The 21,170-nt window shown below is 55.2% G+C and overlaps 1 protein-coding gene across 1 annotated transcript in view; it reads left to right on the top strand.

The window, feature by feature from the left end:
* GRM4 (glutamate metabotropic receptor 4) overlaps positions 1-21,170 on the top strand; it is a 125,686-nt gene that overhangs the window by 94,933 nt on the left and 9,583 nt on the right. Inside the window, exons 7-9 of the mRNA XM_030929449.1 lie at positions 11,771-11,971; positions 12,205-12,341; positions 15,942-16,877. Coding sequence (XP_030785309.1) covers positions 11,771-11,971; positions 12,205-12,341; positions 15,942-16,877 — 1,274 coding nt within the window. The remainder of the gene's footprint in view (positions 1-11,770; positions 11,972-12,204; positions 12,342-15,941; positions 16,878-21,170) is intronic.

Below are 21,170 nucleotides of genomic sequence, written 5' to 3'. Positions count from 1 at the left end.
GAGACCCTGGGGGAGGGGGAGGCAGCTCTCGTTTCCCCATGGTCCTGCTTCTGAGCTGAGCCTGTCCCACAGGAGAAGGCCTTAGGCCAGGAGGGCTGGAGTGACACCCACAGAGAACTGGGAGCAGGGGCAGGGGAAGGACCACCCCCGGGTCTGAGTCTGACTCTGCCTCCTCCCTGCTGTGTGACCTTGGACAAGTTATCTAACTTCTCTGAGTCTCAGCTGCTGTTTCAGTAGAACAGGGTAGGCAACAGCTGCCTCAGTGAGCTGTGAGGTTTGGAGATAAAGCGTGTGAGGAGGCTGGCTGAGAATGTGTATGATAGGTGCTGATAAAATGATTGTTATTGCTGATATAGAGAAGAAGTGGGAGAGTTGGGATTTAGACAGGCAATTGGGTAATCTAATAGTCCAAGTCTGTTGGTACCAATTCTGTCTGTCTGCTGTAGCATCCCGGAGGAAAGAATGTGCAATCCTGAAGGTGGGTAGTATAGATGGTCACAGATGCAACTCCCATTTTACAGAAGAGGAAACTGAGGCAACTTGTGACTATCACAGAGCTAGAGAGTTGCCAGAGCTGATTCGCAGCCTGAGTGTCAAGCCAGTGCCCACCCCTGGCCTTCCCGTCCTTCCCTCCCACTCCTCCGGGGCCCCTCTCTCTTGCCGTCAGCCAGCCCAGGCATGCTCTGTGAGACCTATTCTCCACCTGCCCCCACTCTGTCTCCAGAGTTTACCTTCCCCTCACCTCTTCAGGATCAGCTCACTCTGCTCTCCTGGATGCTCACATTTCATAGTCGGCCTCTGTCTGTTTCAGTCCCCCAGGCCTGCCCTGCTCAAGGTCTTGCGGAGAGCAGGTGCCACTCCTGTGTCCTTTGCTTTGCCAAATCCATTCCTTCCCACCCCAGGTGATGGATGGGCCTGGTGACTGCCCAAGAGTGTGGGAAGGACCCTCTCATCCTGGGATCTTACACTTGGAAAGATTTGATTCATCCTTCAAGGCTGTCTGAAGTGGAGTTCCTCCAAGATGAGGATTTGATAGCAAGTAGCTGATTTGGAAGGGGATTCCAGGAAAGAGGAGAGAAAGCAGAGATAAAGAGTGTGAGATCAAGCTGGTTGCCACTGTGAACAATTGGAGCTTACTCCTCCTGGGACAGAGGAACAGGCCTCTCAGTCATCCCACAGAGAGCGAGAGGGAGCCGGGGTATGTGTGTGCCGGGCCCCATCAGTCATTGGTGGAGGGATGCTCCTGAAGGCCATTAATTCCTTGGCACCTCCAGCCTGCCAAATGGCTGGGCAGAGAGGGCTCCTGCACCCAAGAAAGCCTCAGAAGGGTGGCACATGCTGGCAACTAGAGGCTGAACTGGTGTGTGCTGAAGGGGTCAGGGTTGGGGGTATGGTAGAGCACTCATTCTTTCTCAAACATACGGCTATTAGAGTCTTGCAGACCTGGGTGTGAATACTGGTGCTGCCAATTCCTAGCCATGTGGCCTTGGGCACGTTACCTCACCTCTGGGGGCCTCGATTTCCTCATCTGTGCAATGGGAATTATATTATCCCCTCCCATTCTCCCAAGAGCTCCATCCCCAGCAGAGTGCTACCTCCCTCATGGCTTCCAGGGAAGTGATGGGAGCTGATCTGCAGGAAGCACTTGCAGATGGCCCATGGATCCCCCCAACCCCATCGAGCTGGGGTCACTGAGAGGGGCATCTCTGCAGCTGTCAAGCCTATGGGAAGATAGCGTCCGCCTCCTCCTTTCCTCCCATGCCCTCCCTGGGAGCCCAAAGAACAGGGTTTGGGAATTAAAGTCGTAAACAAGGCAGATGTGGCATCCGTCTTTTTGACAGCGCTGCCAGCCAGGTGACGGCTGAGCGGAGGAAGGCCTGGTTTATGAGGAGAGAGGAAAAATTTACTGCCTGCTGCACACAGGGGCTGGGAGCTCAGAGAGGGAGGGCAGCTGCATAGTGGTTGGGGGTGTGTGGGGAGATGCCAGTCGCCCAGCCTGTGCTACCAGCAGTAATAACAATAATAGTGAAAACGTAATCACAGCTAATATTTATATAGCCTTTATTGATTGTCGAGCTCTGTTCCAGTATTCTGCATTTGATTTTTGGAGCAACCCACGTTACAGATGAGGCATCTGAGGCACAGAGAGGTTAAGGACTTGTTCAGGGTCACACAGAGTTGGAATTGGAATCCTTCCATTTGGCTCCAGAGACGTTTTGCTTAGACCAGATGATATCCCAGCCCCAGGCCCCTCCTGGCTTCTCCAGCCCGCCTGTGAAAGGTCTTCCCACCTCTGCATCCCGAAGAGAACCTGAGGAAGCCTCCCTCCTTGGGCAAATAAGAAAGGCCAACATTTGGGAGCGCCCTTTATGTGCCAGGCCGTGCCCGCATTAGAGGAACTCACAGTTGTTCAGACCATTGGTCCTTCACTCAGTGCTGCTTCCCACTCATCAACTGGGAAACCAACAGCGCCGACGAAGAGTCTGACTGTGTGCCCAGTCAGCCCTGTGTTGGGCTCAGTGAGGGGGACAGACTTGCCCTGGGGAGCCGCCCTGTGTGTGGCCTTGCAGATAAGGTAGAGTGGATGGTGGCGTGGCCTGGCAGTCAGAGCCGTGGGCTCCAGAAAAGGCCTAACTGTGAGGCTGGAGAAGGCGGAGCCTGGAGGCCTCTTGGAGGAAACTGGGAGTGCTGGGAGGACAGGAATGCTGCACTTTTACGTCAGAAGTTCTCACTGAGAAGGTGTGTGCTAGTCTGTTTGCATTGCTATAAAGGAATACCTGAGGCTGGGTAATTCATAAAGAAAAGAGGCTTATTTGGCTCACGTTTCTGCAGATTGTGCGAGAAGCGTGGCACCCGCATCTGCTTTTGGTGAGGGCTTCAGGAGGCTTCCCAACGTGGTGGGAGGGAGACAGGGGAAAGAGAGGAGGAGGAGCCAGGCTCTTTTTAACAATCAAATCTTATAACTAATAGAGTGAGAACTCACTCATTACCATGAGGAGGGCATCCAGCCACTCATGAGGAATCCGCCCCCGTGACTCAAACACATCCCACCAGGCCCCACCTTCAACACTGGGCATCACATTTCAACATGAGATTTGGAGGGGACAAACATCCTAACTATTTCAGGGTGATCCTAGAGCGAACACCTGAAGGCCGTGAGAGAGAGAGCCATGTGGAGACCTAGGAAAGGGCATGCCAGGCACAGCATACAGCAAGTGCAAAGACCCTGGGGTGGGCTCCTGCCTGGCAAGCCTGGGGAGCAACGAGGAGGCCAGTGTGGCTGAAGCAGAGAGAGCAATAGGGGGGAGCAATGGGCAGGTGGTACAGATCATGTGGGCCTTGCGGGCAGTTTGTAAGGATTTAGTCTTTTATGCAGAATGGGACAAGCCATTGCAGGGTTTGAAAGAGGATTGACGTGACCTGATTTATGTCCTAATGAGATCACCGGGCTTCTACCTGCTCATTCCTCTCTGGGAGCGAGGGCAGAGTGGGAGACCAGTTAGGAGGCTGGTACTGTAATCCAGGTGGGAATGATGGGCCTGGGGCGGGTGGTGGTCATGGAAGTGGTAAGAAGGGGTCAGATTCTTTGTAAACTTTGCAGTGTGGCCATGGTGTTTATGGAAGGATTTAAGGAGAGAGAAAGATGAAAGAAAGTCAAGGATGGCTTCAGCGTTCTTTGCTGGAACAAGGAGATGGATGAAATTGCCATGCACGAAGATGGAGTGGGCGGGAGGAGGAGCAGGCTGGGAAGGAAGGCAGGGCTTTGGTGGAGGCCATGTGGAGAGTGGGATGCCTCCTGGGACCCACGTGGCCTTGTGGAGTAGGCGCTGGAGTCAGGGAGAGGCTAGAGTGGCCATGTGACTGGGGAAATGGCAGATTACAGATGGGGCTGGCTGGGAGCACCAAGGAGTGTGTGTGGCTAGAGAGGAGATACCAGTGAGCCCTGGATGCTGGAGTGTTCGGGGCCGAGAGAAGGGGGCCAGCATGGAAGCTGAGAAGGGGCAGCCCGGGAGGCAGCAGGGCCCAGAGCGTGGTGTCCCGGCAGCGACAGAGAGCACTGGAGCAAGGAGTGACTGGCTCCATCACATGCTGTCCAGGGGCCAAGTGAGACTGGCTGGACCAGGCCATTGGACTTAGCTACCTGGGGGGCGACTGTGACCTCCACAAGAGCAGTCTCCTTAGAGAGGTGGGCGCAAAAGCCAGACTGGAGTTGGTCAGGAGACAGAGGAGAGAAACTGATGACAGTGAGCAGAGAGGTACCTCTTTTGAGGAGCTGCATTGTAAGCAGGAAAGGGGATGCTAGCTGGGGAGAGGCGTGTCAAGAGAGGGGATTTGTTTGTTTGCTTAAATGGGAGAAATGACCTCTTCTACCTTAAAGAGAAAGACATAGTGTGTTAGTTGTTCTCACACTGCTATAAAGAACTACCTTAGACTGGGTAATTTATGAAGACAAGAGGTTTAATTGACTCACAGTTCTGCAGGCTGTACAGGAAGCGTGACTGGGAGGCCTCAGGAAACTTACAATCATGGTAAAAGGCGAAGAGGAAGCAAGCACGGCTTACCATGGTGGAACAGGAGAGAGAGGGCGAGAGGGGAAGTGCCACACTTTTAAACCATCAGATCTCTTGAGAACTCACTATCATGAAAACAGCATGGGGGAAATCCGCCCTCATGATCCAATCACCTCCCACCAAGTCCCTCCCCTGACATGTGGGGATTACAATTCAAGGTGAAATTTGGGGTCGGGACACAGAGCCAAACCAAGTCACCTAGTAAGGGGGAAAGCTAAATGCTGCTTGAAGGGAGGCTGGCTGACTCATGGGGGAGAGGGATGTCTGCGTTGGGAGTTGTTAGCAGGGGCCGGGCAGCACATCCACACTTGCCTGAGACTCAGTCCCCAGAGTCCCCCCACCCCCAGCCCCAGCCCCTCCTGAGTGGAAGAGCTGAGCCCCAGCTTCTCAGCCAAGGTCTGCTGGCCTCAGAACCAGGGAGGAGCTGAGAGCTGGTCCTTCTTGGGCACTGGGCTGTACAGGGGCCAGGTATGACTCTCCTTGCCTAGTCCCAGGTGCGAACTTTACTTCACAGATGAGGGATCTGGAGCTCAGAGATGCTAAGTGACTTGCCAGGCCCAGCAAGGGGCTGAGTGGGGGTTTCCAGCTGGCCGCACCAGACCCTGGGGCTCGTACCCTGTTTCTCAGAGCGAGGTCTGTGGACATCTGAGGACACATTCTTGAGTCCAGATTCTCAGGGACTCAGGAGTGCCGTGAGGATTCTTAAAGTCTGCATTATATGTTGATGGCCATCCCGAAGTGAGCTCTCCCAGTCTCAGAGACATGGCTTCTCTGCTGCTGTGGGCATTTGCAGTTGGGCTTCACTGTCTTAGCTAAGCTTTCAGCTTCTCTCCTCAGTGTTTTCTTGCTGGGGTCATATTCTTGAGGGTCTGCAAGAACTGTTTCCTTCAAAAGGAGCCTGTGGCTGGCTCAAGGTTGAAGAGCCCCAGGTGATGCTACCACAGAGCTCTTGGAGCTTGTAAAAGAACACTTGAGAGGGAGTCAGGAGTCGCCTCCCACTGGGTAAGCTGCTCCAGCTCCTCGGCCTCGGTTTCCTTATCACTGAGATGGGGATCCCTTTTGGCCCAACCAGTAAGCCCTCAAAACACCTGGGTGCATCATTCCCCGGGACTGGCAGGAGTTGGTGTTGGGCCAAGGCTGAGTTGTGGGGGACAGAGCTAGGGATGGAGGAAACTCAGCCAAGTGGGTTACAAATTCCCAGACTGGAAAGCAGGTGACTTGATGAGGATGGAAATTCAAGAGGAGGGGACCGGCAAAACCGCAGTGTAGGGCTGAAGAGCCCAGAGCGTGTGCCTCTGGGCCAGGGAGATCCTGGCTGGTGACGTCTGGGAGTTTGGGGGCTTGTGGGGTGGTGAGCCTGGATTCGGGAACAGGACTTGAGGGACCCTCAGAAGGAACTGAATGTCTCAGGAAGCACAGAGGGGCAGCTTTCTCCACCCCATCCGTATATTGGGCTAGGCCGAGCTGACCTGGGTTTGTCTATGCGGTGGGCATCCCTTGCCCATCGAGTGTTGGTGGGGAAGGGGTGGGGAGAGTCAGCACTAGAGCCAGCACCAGCCAGGCTGCAGACAGGATGGAGGGGAGGCCTTCAGGGGTGGAGCGTCATCCAGCGGGGGCGTGTCAGGGAGGAAAGGAGAGCTAAGGCTGAGAGAGGACTTTTGTGTACAAGACATGGTGTTGCATCTCCCTCAGTCCTCCCAGTGGCCCCTCAAAGTAAGTCTTACTATCTGGAATTCACACTTGGGAGACGGAGGCGCTAGGACACTCCTATACTTGGCCTAGAGTGTATAGCTGGGCCATGGCCCCGCCGAGAGTCAGGGCCATATGTGTTTGTTTGGTCCATTACACCAGACAGCCCTCTCTGGAGGGGTTCTGGGACCCCCTTATTTTACTCCCTACTCCCTGGAAGTTTGCTTAAGAGACAAAAATGGGTGCAGGTGTATATTTGTGGCTCATGCTCACCCAGAGCCTTGGTGTGCCTGACACCTCACCTTCCCATAGTTCTGGGAGACAGGCTGTGTAAATGCAGGTTGATATCTGTATAGGTGTGTGGTGTAGACACGATCGATGCTTGACTGCACATGTGAATAAGTACATGTTTCGCAGCTATCACTGCCTCAGCCGTACCCCTCAGCACTCACCATCCCAGTGTGCACTAATGGGGCTCATGCCTCTGGGAGCAGCCCTCAGCCTAGGACCGGCGGAGCTGGAGCATTTATCCCCATGAATGAGACGACGCTGAGGTGTAGTTTACAGGGTCTCCTGGAGGTCCCCAGCAGGACGGAGCCCCACATATTGGCATTAGTTGACTTTCCTCCCCCACCTCACCTCCCTGTCCCCTCCTTATGCTTCCTGGCATCACCCCCAATAAAACCCTTGCCCTCAAGTCCTCAGCATCTGCTTGTGAGACTTCTCAGCCTAAGCCAGTGGGTGAATCTGAATAGCCATGTGTTTGTGTTAGTGTCGTGTTAAATGTGTAGCTGTAGCTATATTGGAAGCATTTCTATGTACACCTGTGTTAGAGCATGCATGTGTGTGTCGACATGTGTAAATGCATGAAGGTTCGTGTGTTTGCTACTCTGTGCATGCGGATGTGAATATCTGTGTCTGTGTGGTGGATGTTGTCTACCCTGGCGTGAGGGAGCTGCTTCAGCAATGTGTGTGCACGCACATGGGTACCAGTGCTAGAACTGGAGGATTGTGGCTTGGCGGGTGAGTTGTGGAGAGGTGAGGGGGGAGATGAGGAGGACTCTGATTATTTCAACCTTGAAAACTCATTTCAATTACAATTTACAACCTGCAGACAAAGGCTGCAGTCGCCGTAGTAACCACGCTTCCGGGTTTTGATGGAGAAAATCCTCCCTGGATGGTTCCCCAGCTGACTGTCACCCGTGGCGGAGCCAAACGCATCTCTGCCTCACTGTGCCCCGGGACACAATTAGGACATCTTCAAACTGTTGCTGCTGTCACTGCTGCCATGTGTCTGGAATTTGTCTCCTCCAACAGCTCTCAGAAATGCGTGTCTTGCTTCCTCCCAGAACTGCGGTGCCCCTGCCTGGTCCTGGGGTTCCTGCCTACCCATGAAAGGGGATTTTCCCACCCCTTTCCCTCCACTGCCACCTTCCTCCTCTAGACCTGCAGACAGGGAGTCCTTAATCCCTGGTTAGGCCTGGCCAGACAATGGGGGCAGGGCCTGGGTCCCAGGACAGGGGGAAGGAGGCAGGTCAGTGGCTAAACGGAGGAGGGGCAGTTCAGGGTACTGAAGACTGTTTTGGACAACCAAAGAGATCTGGGTTCAAGTCCCAGCTCCACCACTTCCCAGCTAGCTCCATCTACAGGTATGTGTCAAAACACCTACTTGGTGCCAGGATTCCTGTGAGGCTCTGGGATGTCACCCACCCACCTGCAAACCTTGCTACCTCCCCTGTGAGGGGGCCAGTGAAGCCTATTTCCCAGAGCTGTGGGAAGGCAAGGTGCCAGGCACACGATGGCTCTGGGTGAGCATGAGCCACGGCTGCAGAGTCACCTGCTGAGGAGCCGTGTTGGGTGAGGCACAGGCACAACTGCAGCTGCTCATTTAGGCCAGAGCGTCCTGTCTTGTTTAGTGAGGGTTTGTGGTTCCTGCAGTATCCCCCACCCCTCCCCTACATGCTCCGACCCCTGCAGAGGAGTCACCTAGTTTCCTGTGGGGCACAAGGGAAGGGCCTGAGGTATCTGAGGCCAGAGTTGAGGAGTGTGTGGTGTGTGCATGTGTTTCTGTGTGTGTATGTGTGTGTATCTATGTGTTGTGTGTGTGTGTTTCAGTGTGTATCTGTGTGTGTGTATTTCAGTGTATGTCTGTGTGTGTCTATCTGTGTGTGTCTGTGTATATATGTGTATGTATGTATATCTGTGTGTGTGTGTGTGTGTGTGTGTATGTGTGTGGTGGGCATCCTCACAGCCTGGTCACTTCACTGCACCCCAGTCTTCCCATATGTTACTGGGGCTAGACTTGAGATAAAGTCCAGGAGGCCACAGCAAGTTGAGAAGTTGCTAGAAGTCCACACTGCTGCGACAGCGCTGGGATGGATGCTCTGTAGGGGCAGCACCCCAGGCCTAGCACTCCGGAGCCCTTCCCCCAGAGCTGCCCTGGGTGGAGGCAGGTTTCCCTGGCGAGGGGGCTCCTGCGGGATATCCACACTAGCATCCATACTGATAGCTTCGTGACCCTAGAGAGAGCCCTTGGCCCTGAGCCCGAGTGGCCTAGGAGTGGATGCTTCAGCGGGACCCTCTGAGGAGAGGCTGAGGCTAGCCTCGTGGGGGAGGTGTGTTTCTCCAGAGATCCAGCTGGCCTCCAATGGCTGGCCGCGTCCTTGGCCTTGGGAGAGAGCTGCCTTCTCTCTGCAGTGGCCGCAGTCTCCCATTCCATCCCTGGTTAATAATTTAGTCTCTCATCCATATGAGATGAGGGTGTGATGGGAGCTGTGGGGGAGTCAAGTAGTGTTTTCTGCTGCTTCAGGCTAGAGAGAGCAGGGCCTAGGGGCCTGTGGGGAGCAAGTGTGGGTCCAGGGAGGGTCTTTCCAGGTGACTCCGTCCCAGCCTCCTCTGTGTCCTTTGGGGATGGGATCGTCCATTCTATTTCTCCCTGGGCCCTCGTGACCTTGTGATCAGAGACCTCAGGCAAGGCAGGATGGTGAAGCTGTCTTTCGCATTCATCCTGTCTGTCTGTGCCTTGGCCTGGAAAAAGTGTTGCTGGTTACCAAAGCTGGCAGACACGACCCAAGTCAAGTGCAGCCTGGGATGGAGCAGGGGTGGGGTCTGGAAGGTGGGAGTGCCCATCATCTCACCCCTGGCTGTGTGACCTGGGCTTCTCCACCAGCCTGTTTTCTTGTCTTTTAAATGGCTGTGAGGGCAGATGACCCCTGTGGTCCTGGTGTCCCTAGCATTGTGGTTCCATGGTTTCTACTGTCCACTCAGCAATATGTGAGTACCTACCCTGAGCAAGGCTGAAAATGGGATGTGGTTCTGGCTGGCAGGGTTAATGATCGACCAGGCCAGCTGTCCCCCATCGCCACATCCTTGTGTGGGTGCGGCCACTGGTGTGGCTGGGATTAGACAATGTGAAGGGATTAGAGGGTGCAGCAGACCTCAGGGAGAGGCAGTGAGATCCCCTGTACCTTGGGTCTGCCTCCAGGGTGTCCAAGGCAGGGAGCTGGACACAGTAACTTCTGGAGTCCCTGGGGAATCACTGCCTCCTGTGGACCCAGCTTAACCCTGGCCTATGGGGGCAGGGCACAGGTGCAGCTGCACACCCTGCTGCCCTCTGGGGAATTGCCTCTATGCAGTGTGGCATGTGCCCTCTAGCTGAGAGGCACAGGCTAGGAGTAGAGCGATAGGAGGAGTAATTTCCTCGCCTGGCCTCGAGGAAGAAGGCCATGCTGTATGCAGAGGCTGTGGTCTTGGGAGGGGAAGCCAGGCTTCCCTAGCTCTGCCCATCCTCTCCCTTCCTCCTCCCAGCCATCCTCCTGCCCCCATGTCCTCACTTCAGATCCCTGGTCCCCTCCCCACGTTCCTGCCCACCCGCATCCCTGTGTGGCAGAGTGTGGTGCTCAGGCTTGGAGTTGGAGTACCTGGGTTCACATCAGCTCTTCATGGTCCTGGAATGTTGATGAGCTTTTCTGTGCTCAGGGCTTCAGTTTCTTTTTGAGATGGAGTTTCAGTCTGTCGCTCAGGCTGGAGTGCAATGGTGCAATCTCAGCTCACTGCAACCTCTGCCTCCCGGGTTCATGTGATCCTCGTGCCTCAACCTCCTGAGTAGCAGGGATTACACCTACCTCCCATCAGGCCTCTCCTGATGTTCCCAGCTAATTTTGGTATTTTGAGTAGAGATGGGGTTTCACTGTGTTGGCCGGGCTGGTCTTGAACTTCTGACCTCAAGTGATCCACCCGCCTCAGTCTCCCAAAGTGCTGGGATTACAGGTGTGAGCCACCATGCCCAGCTAGTGTCTTCATCCTACAATGGAGTTGATTACACCATAGCATTGTTGTGAGAAATCAATGAGTGAATATACATCAAGAGTTCTGTACAATGCCTGACACATAGCAGGTACTGGTGGAAGTTACTTACTTAATGTTACTGTTGTTATTCAATATGTTATCTAATATCATGATTACCCAGGGTCCAGGCCAGGAACCACCTCCCCCTCCACAAAGTTGTCCCACCTACTTCAGCCCAGGGACCTCCCTAACCCTCTTGGAAGCACCTGTTCTGCCCACTTAGCACATAGGGTACCATGGACGAGCCACCTGCTGGCTGCCAAGCGTTTTCAGTACCTTATCTCTTGGAAGCCTCACAGCAGCTCTGTGAGGTGGGATCATGATCCCCTTTTTGCTGACGTAGACAACCAAGGAGGCCGCACAGGGCCCCAGAGCAGAGGTCAGTGGACACAGAGGGGAGGGGAGGAGGCTGAGAGGTCAGACCCCAGGTCACGGTGCCTGGGGAGCCATTGCAGTTAGCAGTGAGGAGTCTATGGGGATGGTTTCTCAGTTTGCAGAGTTCACTTATCCTTGCCACTGGGGGACAGGAGGGTTGTCCCTGAGGTAGAAGAGGGATGGATGGGGGTGATGGTGACTTCTGGTATCTAGGGTGACTGGAAACCATTGAGGGCAGTCTTTCAGCCTCTCTAGGCCTCAGTTTCCCTACCCATACCCTGGGGTGAGGGCAACATCCTCTGGCTGGAGCAACTGCCCATGGGTGATTGGCTTTAGGGACACTCCCCTCATTGATGGACGCAGCTACTGTCCTGGGTGTTTCCCAGACTTCGAGAGGGGCAGCTACTCCCAAGATTATCCCAGGCCAGGATTGGGGGAAGGCATCAAGGGCCACAGTCACAGGGAGACCTCTGGGACGCTGCCTTCCAGGGTGACAGATGACAAGGGAGTCTGCCCTGGATATTCTGGGACCTTGGGTGGCACAGGCATCAGTGGCACAGTGTCCAGGCCAGTGGACTCTCCCATTATACCCATGGGCCTGTCTCCAGGCGCCTCCACAGGGCCATCTCCTGGGTGATAAGAGCACTGGGCTGGGAGTCAGGAGGCCTGGCCGTGCACAGATGGGCTATGCCACCTCTCCAGGTGCCAGAGGGTGGTCTGGCTCCCATGACACCACTGTAAGGACAGTGGGCCTCACGAGTGTCCCTGTTCCTGGTGTTTCATTGCAGACCGTGAGCGAATTGGGCAGGATTCAGCTTATGAGCAGGAGGGGAAGGTGCAGTTTGTGATTGACGCCGTGTACGCCATGGGCCACGCGCTGCACGCCATGCACCGTGACCTGTGTCCCGGCCGCGTGGGGCTCTGCCCACGCATGGACCCCGTAGATGGCACCCAGCTGCTTAAGTACATCCGAAACGTCAACTTCTCAGGTGGGGGCATGGTGTGGACCATGCCTGACCCTGGGTATCCTGGGCCATGCCCGAGGGAAGGGGCCCTTAGGCTCTGTGGGGTGGGAATGGGAGGCCTCTCCTGATGTTTCCAAGAGGTGAAATCTCCCAGGATGTTCCATGAAGGGGTGAGTCAGAGAGGTCTCTGCCCCAGGCTCATCATCCGCCCTGCCTCTGGGTAAAGGCTCTGCAAAGATACCCACCCACCCTTACAGGCATCGCAGGGAACCCTGTGACCTTCAATGAGAATGGAGATGCACCTGGGCGCTATGACATCTACCAATACCAGCTGCGCAATGACTCTGCCGAGTACAAGGTCATCGGCTCCTGGACTGACCACCTGCACCTTAGAGTAAGTGGGAGGGCAGGGAGTGGGTGGAGAGTCACTCACGCAGTTCCAGCCCCTGGGAGGGCCCAAGGGGAGGCTGCCGCTGATTAGCCCTGAGCTCAGGACTGCTGCTGCCCGGCTGGGGCTTCCTTCCCAGGGCCTCTCCCAGACCTCAGCGGTTCTGAGGCCCCCACCCTGAAATGGAAGACAGGGCAGTCGGAGTTCTGCTGCTATTCTGGTCCCTGTGCCCTCCCTTAGCCTGGGGCCTTCTTGCCTGCTACCCACTGAGGAGGGGATGGGGGAACTCTGGATTGAAGAATTCACACCAGAGTCAGATGGCTCAAAGACTTTTTGGGTGGGCGGGTGGGGGGTGATGGGGGGCATGGGGGAATAAGGTGAGGAGGAGGAGGGCTGCATTTGGACAGAAGAGGAAGTCTTAGGGCAAACGACCCAGGTCAAACGGTGGGATTTGTGGCACTGACTGGTGGGTAGTGAGCCAGTTGCCGGTTCCCCAGCCCCGTCAAAGCACGATAGAAGGCAGCCATTTTTCTAGGTCCTCTTAGCCACACTCTCCTAGCTCATGGACTGTCCCAGGGATGTGGTGACTTTCCCTTTCGGGCCCTCAGTATCCCAGCAGTGAAACAGAGCAGTGTTTTCGGAGAGAAAGGACCTTTGGTTTGTTCCCCAACAAAGTGCTTGTGGACTTGGTCTGTACCTTGCACGGGGAAGGGGTGAGCCATAACCGGGGTGGGCCCACTGTGACCCCGTGGACAGACTGGAGAGACTCAGAGACAGGTCCTCATCTGGCCTCCGCCCTACTTGTCCTGGGATCCTGTGGGTGTTGCATTGAGGTCCCGCTGTCTCCTCTTGTCATAATCTCTTCCATCGAGGAACCCCTTGTGCTCTGCTCTTCAAAGCACTCTTGGCTGCATCTCATTTAGCTCAACCATCTTCTAAGTCAGAGGAAATCTCTCAGGAAACCCAACCCTGGGGAGGCAGAAGGACTCTTCTAAGGCCACACCGTGTGGCAGGAACAGCCTGTTTCTAAATGAGGCTCCTTGGATTGCTGAGTGGAGAGAGATGGGCACAATGGGGTATGAGGAGCTCTTGGCAAAGTGGGACAACACCAAATCGATGTGCCTGTCTTGTTTTGGTGCAGTGGGCAGAGCACAGGGGCCGGGGACTGGAACTCACTAGCGGCAGCAGCTAACATTTACCGAGTACCTGCTGTGTCCCAGCTGCTGCTCTAAACACATCCCCTTGCTGTGAGGATGACAGCTCTGTGAGGCAGGCAGTTATCCCTATTTTCCAGATGTCCTAACTGAAGGTGGCAGGCAGGGACTGGGCATGTGTGGGTGGCAGTGGGCCCTTCCCCTGAAAGTCCTCTCCCCAGGAATACAAGGCCCCTCCACCGGCCAGACCATCTTCATGGCCCATTCTGATGCAACTCACAATGCCCTCTTAGATCTCCTCACCTGTAAGGTCCGGACAGAGCTGAGGTGGTGGGAGGAGGGAGATGGGGTTGGACTTTAACCATCAACCTTCCCCACTTTCTCCGTGAGTGGCTCAGTTTGGGCTGTGCTGTGAGGGCCACAGAGCAGGCAAGGTAGCTGTAACCACCTACCTGGCCACTGTCCTCCTCCAGGGTCTGAGAGTGTGGCGGCCTCGCGTCACTGGTACCCTGGACCTTTTTGCCTGCACAGTTATTCTTTCATAGATTCCACAGAGACCTGCTGGGCCTCTACTATGTGTCAGCCTATGCTGAGGGCTGGAGACACAGCAGGGAAATTAACACAATGCCCCTGCCCTCATGGAGCTGACATTCTAGTGAAATATTAAAAGTATATCCATTATGACTTCTAAATGGAGGTCACTCCAAGTAACAAAGGGCAAAGTAGCTTCATATCTGCTTTCATTGGATCAGGTGAGAAAACAAAGGCTCAGAGAGGAGAAGCCATTTGCTCAAGGACACACAGCCAGATAGCAATAGAACTGTGATCCCAGGACTTGACCTCAGTCACTGCTCTTTCCGTTGGAACCACAGAGTTTTCTGGAACACTTATCATCGCCCTGTGTCCTCTGGGGAAGGGTCTTTCCCCTGCAGTTGTGCAGCTGCAGTGCACAGGGACCGTCCCACCTCGACATTCCTGCAGGACAGGTTGCGCTTGTCCTTGCTCTGTGCCCTTTGGCTTCTGAGGTAATCCACATCCTGTCATGCCCAGAACCACAGGACAACCTTCTCCTTTGAGATTTTCTTCCTACCTTGCGACGAGGCATCCCTGCCCACCCCACCTTATCCTTTTCCTTTATTCTTTTTTTTACTTTTAAAAATTTTATTTATTTATTTATTTTGAGACAGAATCTTGCTCTGTCGCCAGGCTGGAGTGCAGTGGCGTGATCTCAGCTCACTGAAACCTCCACCTCCCAGGTTCAAGCAATTCTCCTGCCTCAGCCTCCCAAGTAGCTGGGATTACAGGTGCATGCCACCACACTCAGCTAATTTTTGTATTTTCAGGAAGAGACCAGGTATCACTGTGTTGGCCAGGCTGGTCTCGATCTGTTGACCTCGTGATCCGCCCGCCTTGCCCTCCCAAAGTGCTGGGATTACAGGCCTGAGCTACCATGCCTGGCCCCTTTTCCTTTATTCTAAAGCCCTCCCCACACCTCTACCAGCTGGTTACACTTTATCAGGAGGTAGCACCCAGTGCAAATGCACCAGTCTAGTCAGGCTTGCTGTGCTCTGAGAGTGAGCTCTTCCTAAGAGATCCTTTATTTAGAACAGTTGCTTTGGATACAGCTCCCAGGTGTAGTCACGTCCCTTTGCCCGATGCCTGAGACTCTTTTGGGACTCTCACTTTCCAGAATATTGTAGCATATTCAGTAGCGTGTGACAACACTCATGTGGCTCTGTTGCTCACAGCTGTTGTGTCTTCAGGGACATGTAACTGTGCGTAGCACTAATTTAGAGCAAGATGTAAAGAAATGCTAACCCCTGAGCACACATTAAGTATCCTCTGATTAAACTTTTGTTCGTTGCTCCCTACTGAATCCAACTCCATGTGCTGTTTGGCAGAGGTGCCTTGGGCTGGGCCGTAGGGCAGCACATCTTCCACTCCAGTGTGCACAGGAATCGTCTGGGGTGGGGGGGGGGGTCTTGCTGCAACTCAGATTCTGAGTTAGTAGGTATGGGATGGGGCTGCAATTTGCCTTTCCAACAAGCTCCTGGGTGAGGCTGCTGCTGCCGCCCTGGGACCACTGTGAGTAGCAAGGCCTTAGGGGATAAGAGTCAGGACTCCTGAGTTCTCTCTGCTCTGCCACTGTTGTTTCCTGTGACTCCAGGTTGTCACTACTGCTTTCTGGGCTCAGTTTCTTCATATGAATCTTGAGAGTTTCGGGTTCAATCAGGATTCCCTGTAGGTCAATTATGTCTGAGTTATGCCGGAGACCTTGTTTAACTCCAGCTGTTAGATTCAGTATGTCCCTGTGGGGTCCGGGCAGCTGAACTTTTAGCCAACTAGCTGGGTGATTTGAGTGTGGGGCTACAAGGTGCCACCACCTAGTAGGATGGTCCCGGGCGCAGGGTGGCATGTTCTGAGGCCTGCTCTACGGTACTGTCATTGCCAGATAGAGCGGATGCACTGGCCGGGGAGCGGGCGGCAGCTGCCCCGCTCCATCTGCAGCCTGCCCTGCCAGCCAGGTGAGCGGAAGAAGACAGTGAAGGGCATGCCTTGCTGCTGGCACTGCGAGCCTTGCACAGGGTACCAGTACCAGGTGGACCGCTACACCTGTAAGACATGTCCCTACGACATGCGGCCCACGGAGAACCGCACGGGCTGCCGGCCCATCCCCATCATCAAGCTTGAGTGGGACTCACCCTGGGCAGTGCTGCCCCTCTTCCTGGCCGTGGTGGGCATCGCTGCCACGTTGTTTGTGGTGATCACCTTTGTACGCTACAATGACACGCCCATCGTCAAGGCCTCAGGCCGTGAACTGAGCTACGTGCTGCTGGCGGGCATCTTCCTGTGCTACGCCACCACCTTCCTCATGATCGCCGAGCCCGACCTCGGCACCTGCTCGCTGCGCCGAATCTTCCTGGGACTAGGGATGAGCATCAGCTACGCGGCCCTGCTCACCAAGACCAACCGCATCTACCGCATCTTCGAGCAGGGCAAGCGCTCAGTCAGTGCCCCACGCTTCATCAGCCCCGCCTCGCAGCTGGCCATCACCTTCAGCCTCATCTCGCTGCAGCTGCTGGGCATCTGTGTGTGGTTTGTGGTGGACCCCTCCCACTCAGTGGTGGACTTCCAGGACCAGCGGACGCTGGACCCCCGCTTCGCCAGGGGTGTGCTCAAGTGCGACATCTCAGACCTGTCGCTCATCTGCCTTCTGGGCTACAGCATGCTGCTCATGGTCACATGCACCGTGTATGCCATCAAGACACGCGGCGTGCCCGAGACCTTCAACGAGGCCAAGCCCATTGGCTTCACCATGTACACCACCTGCATCGTCTGGCTGGCTTTCATCCCCATCTTCTTTGGCACCTCGCAGTCGGCCGACAAGGTGAGTGGTGGGGGCCGGGGGTGGACAGTGGGTGGGTGAGGGCAGTGAGCAGGGGACAGCCTCCTGAGGCTGGCTGGCCTCTCCCCTGCTCCAGAAATGCCTTCTTTCATGCCTCATTCTGACTTCTCTCCCAGTTGCAAGTTTTCTCTCTGGGTTGTGGGTTTTCTCTCCTCTTTCTCTGTTCTTGCCCATCTCCCTCTTCTCTCTTCCCCTTTCTCTCTGTCTCGTATCTCCTTTTTTCTCTTCTCCTTCTGTCTCCTTCAGCCCCACTTCACTCCCTCTTTCCATCCTCCCCCTGTTCTCCTTCTCCCCTCCTCCTCTGTCTCCCTGTCTCTCCATCCCTGCTGCCCCTACCCCATCTCCTTCCCTTCTTTCCTCCCCCAATTCTCTCACCCCTTCCCCTCCTCTCTCTATCAGCCTGGGATGCCATACCCTCCTTCACTCTTCATTCTTTTTTTTTTTTTTTTTTTGAGACGGAGTCTCGCTCTGTCGCCCGGGCTGGAGTGCAGTGGCCGGATCTCAGCTCACTGCAAGCTCCACCTCCTGGGTTCACGCCATTCTCCTGCCTCAGCCTCCCGAGTAGCTGGGACTACAGGCGCCCGCCACCTCGCCCGGCTAGTTTTTTGTATTTTTTAGTAGAGACGGGGTTTCACAGTGTTAGCCAGGATGGTCTCGATCTCCTGACCTCATGATCCGCCCGTCTCGGCCTCCCAAAGTGCTGGGATTATCTTCATTCTTTTCTAGACTCCTTTCTCTTACCTCTCTCGCTAGTCAACCCTGTCTTCCTTTTGGTTCCCTCGTCTCTTCTCCCTCCTCCATGTATCCCTCACAGGATCCCCATGGGACCCTTCCCCCCTCCCCAGCCCCAAGCTGCCCTGGGAGCCCAAAGACTAGGGGCTGGCAGAGGGCCTTTCCTTCCCTTGGCTGGAGTTGCAGAGTGGCTACCTCTGCCTCCTGTTGGCCTGTTCTGAGGACCTGGGCACACCCCAAGAGACCTGTATGCTTGGCGCACATCCCAGTCCTGGTGCTGGCTGAGTGACTCGGGGGTTTTATCTTGAAGGACTGGGAGTCACTGAAGGCAGGGGCATCAAGGTGAACCAAGGACCCCAGGTCTTGGTCTGAGCTCCGTGTGTAAGTGTGGGATCTGGGCAAGTCAGTTGGCCTCCCTAGCCTCAGTTTCTTCATCAGCAAATTGGGGCCATGTCCCTTTCCCTGCAGTCCTTCCAGGTATTGTCACAATCACATGACACAATGAGTGCACAAACAGTTAATACAGTGTAAGGAGTGTGGAGCTGAGGAAGCCAGAGGAGTGGGGAACGAGATCAGAGAGGTGACAGGCCAGATGGTGGCAATAACATTGGCTTTTACCATGAGTGAGAAGAGAGGCTGCTGCAGGCTTCTGAGCAGGTGAGGGTGCTATCTGATGTAGGTTGAAAAGGACCCCCTGGCTGCCAAAAGCAGCTGTGAGAAGGTCACTGTCATGCTCTGCAGGAGAGGGTGTGCCCAGCAGATGCAGTGGGGAGTGGGGGAGTCTGGGCCTGCCTGGAGACTGGCTGGCCAGGTTTCCAATGGATGGCACATGGGGTGGGAGACCAGGAGAGAGTCAAGGAGAACACCATGCTTTGAGGCCTGAGCAATCAGGAAGGAAGGAGTTTCCCATGCTAAGGAAGAGAAGACAATGAGGGGAGCCTGTGAGGGGGCAGGAGAAGGGGTCCTGTGGACATGCTAAGTTTGGGATATTCATTAGACATCCAAATGCAGCTGCCAAGTCAGTGGTTGAATATAGGAGTCTGGAGTTCAGGGGCAAGTTCTGGGCTGGAGACATATCTGAGGAGTCGTCAGCTTGAGCCTGGCATCTAAAGCTGTGAGCCCATGGCTGGGCATGGTGGCTTATGCCTGTAATCCCAGCACTTTGGGAGGCTGAGGCGGGTGGATCACTTGAGGTCAGGAGTTCGAGACCAGCCTGACCAACATGGTGAAACCCTGTCTCTAGTAAAAATACAAAAAAGTAGCCAGGCAGGGTGGCTTATGCTTGTAGTCCAGGCTATTCAGGAGGCTGAGGCAGGAGAAATGCTTGAACTTGGGAGACAGAGGTTGCAGTGAGCTGAGATTGCGACACTGCACTCCAGCCTGGGTGACAGAGTGAGACTCCATCTAAGGAAAGGAAAGGAGAGAAGAGGGGAGGGGAGTGGAGGGGAGGGGAGGGGAGCTGTGAGCACCCGTCTGAACTCCCAGGGATGCCTAGTTTTCAGTGAGGCAGCCGCCAAAGCTGCCATGGGATGGGGTGCTTGTCATGTGGAGACACTTCACCTAACCGCTGTTAGGCCCCATGGCAGCTGGTGTGGTCTCATCTCCTGCTTACAGATGAGGACACAGGGGCACAGAGAGGGGGAGTGACTTGCCTTGGTGGCACAGCTGGACTTGACCCCACTTTGTCTAACTTAGGAACACCCCCCTCATCCTGAGCACACCCTTCCCCCTTGCAGCTCTGGGATACCTCACGCCCTGGGACTTCCTTGGTAGGTGCCCACCTCTTTTCCAACAGCTCCTCTAGGGTCATCTTCCAATAGGGGTCCTGTGGGGGGCCCTAAGAGGTAGACCTTGGGGCTGGCAGTGAGTGTCCTAAGATCTGAGATCTGACACTGGGCCTGCTTCAGCAGGGGGATCCCACCTTGCATGTCTGAGCCAAGCAGCCGCCATGCAGCCACAGCGCCCGACCCGTGCTGTGAGCCGGGTCTCTGGCCTCCACCAGGCCTGCTGTGGGAGGCCCTCCCTGCTGAGTACAGGTGCAGGCAGAGGCCCTCACACCTCTCAGTGCTCATGGGCCCCGTGGAGCCAGTGGGGAGGCCATCCCATACCCCAGGAAGCTGGCAGCTTGAGAAATTACCCTCAACAATACCAGGAGGCCCCTTCCCACACCTCCTCAGGGAGTAAAGGTACCTGGCTGGGAGGCCCACACGTGATAGTTAAGCCCCTCCCTCCACCTTGCCATAATTCCCCCTGGCTGCCTTCCGGCAGCCCATTCCCAGTGGGGTCCCTGTCATCCCAGGATATCAGGCCCTCTGGTCTCCAGAGGTTGCAGCCCAGCCCCCCAACTCAGCCTCCCTACCCTTTGCAATCTCTCCAGGTGACCTACCAGCCTCTGATTCCTGCCTTTTTAGGAGGCTTCCCCAGCCAGCTGTGATGATGAAGGGAGTCCCTGAGATGATCAGTTCATAGGCCCAGAGAGGGACAGGGACTTGTCCCAGGTCATATGACAGGCTGGCCTCACACCGGTGTGCTCTCTCCCTGGTGTCCCAGGACATCGGACATATACCTCTCCCACTCTGGGCCTCTGAATGGGAGGGGGCAGAGGAGATGTGCTCTGAAGTTCCTGCAGTTCAGGCTACCAGGCTTCTTAGAGACTCAGGCAACCTGGGTCATGTCTGGACCATGTCATGCCGAGTTGCAAGATGTCCCAGTGCAAGCTGCAGGTCTGGCTGCTAAGTGTGTGTGTTTGCATGTAGATCAAGCGGGGTGTGGCTGTTGTCAGGAGTTGTGGTGTGCCTGCAGAGGTGTGTGTGTGTATAGACGTGTGTGTGCCTTTTTGTGCATGTACATGCTCAGTGGTGCATGTGGTGTGTGTGTGCACGGGTGTGTGCCCATGTGCATGCAGATTGAGTGGGGATGGGTTGATGGGTGTGCTGAGGGGTATGTAGCTGCTGGTGTGTGTATGGATGTGTAGGTTGAGTATATGTGCCCAGGAGTGTGCACACAGTGTGCAGATGTGTGCATGCAAATGTTAGTGAGTGTGTGCAGGTAGATGTGTGTAGATGTGTGTAAGTACATTTGTGTCTATGTATATGTGCCCATGTGTGAAGGTGTATGTGTGTGTGTGTGTGAGCCCAGCTGAGTCAGATGTAAGTGTGCAGCTGTGAGGTCAGGTGTGTGTGTCAATGCATGTACGTACGTGTATATTGAGGTGTGTGTGTGAGCAGGCATGCATGTATGCACACACGCACTTGCACACTCCCCGAGGGTTCAGGTGCTGGCACAGAGTGAAGCTGTCTGTGCCGCTCTGGTGAGCAGGCGGCTGGATTTCCCAGCCTTAGCCCGGATTTCCAGGGCTTAACACTGCAGCCATTTGGCATTACACTGAGCGGGCTTTCTCCACTACGTGGGGTTACTGCTCAGTCATGCTTGGGCGGGATGTGGCTGCAGAGGCAATCAGGGTGTGGGGAAGTTTATTTGTCTGGTTTGTACAGATTCGGAGGATCTCGGTTCCTATCAGGGTCAGCCTGCAGAAGCACAAGG

Source organism: Rhinopithecus roxellana, chromosome 4 (genome assembly GCF_007565055.1).
Source record: "Rhinopithecus roxellana isolate Shanxi Qingling chromosome 4, ASM756505v1, whole genome shotgun sequence".
NCBI classification, from domain to species: Eukaryota; Metazoa; Chordata; class Mammalia; order Primates; family Cercopithecidae; genus Rhinopithecus; species Rhinopithecus roxellana.
This window is presented reverse-complemented; position numbering and strand designations above follow the sequence as displayed.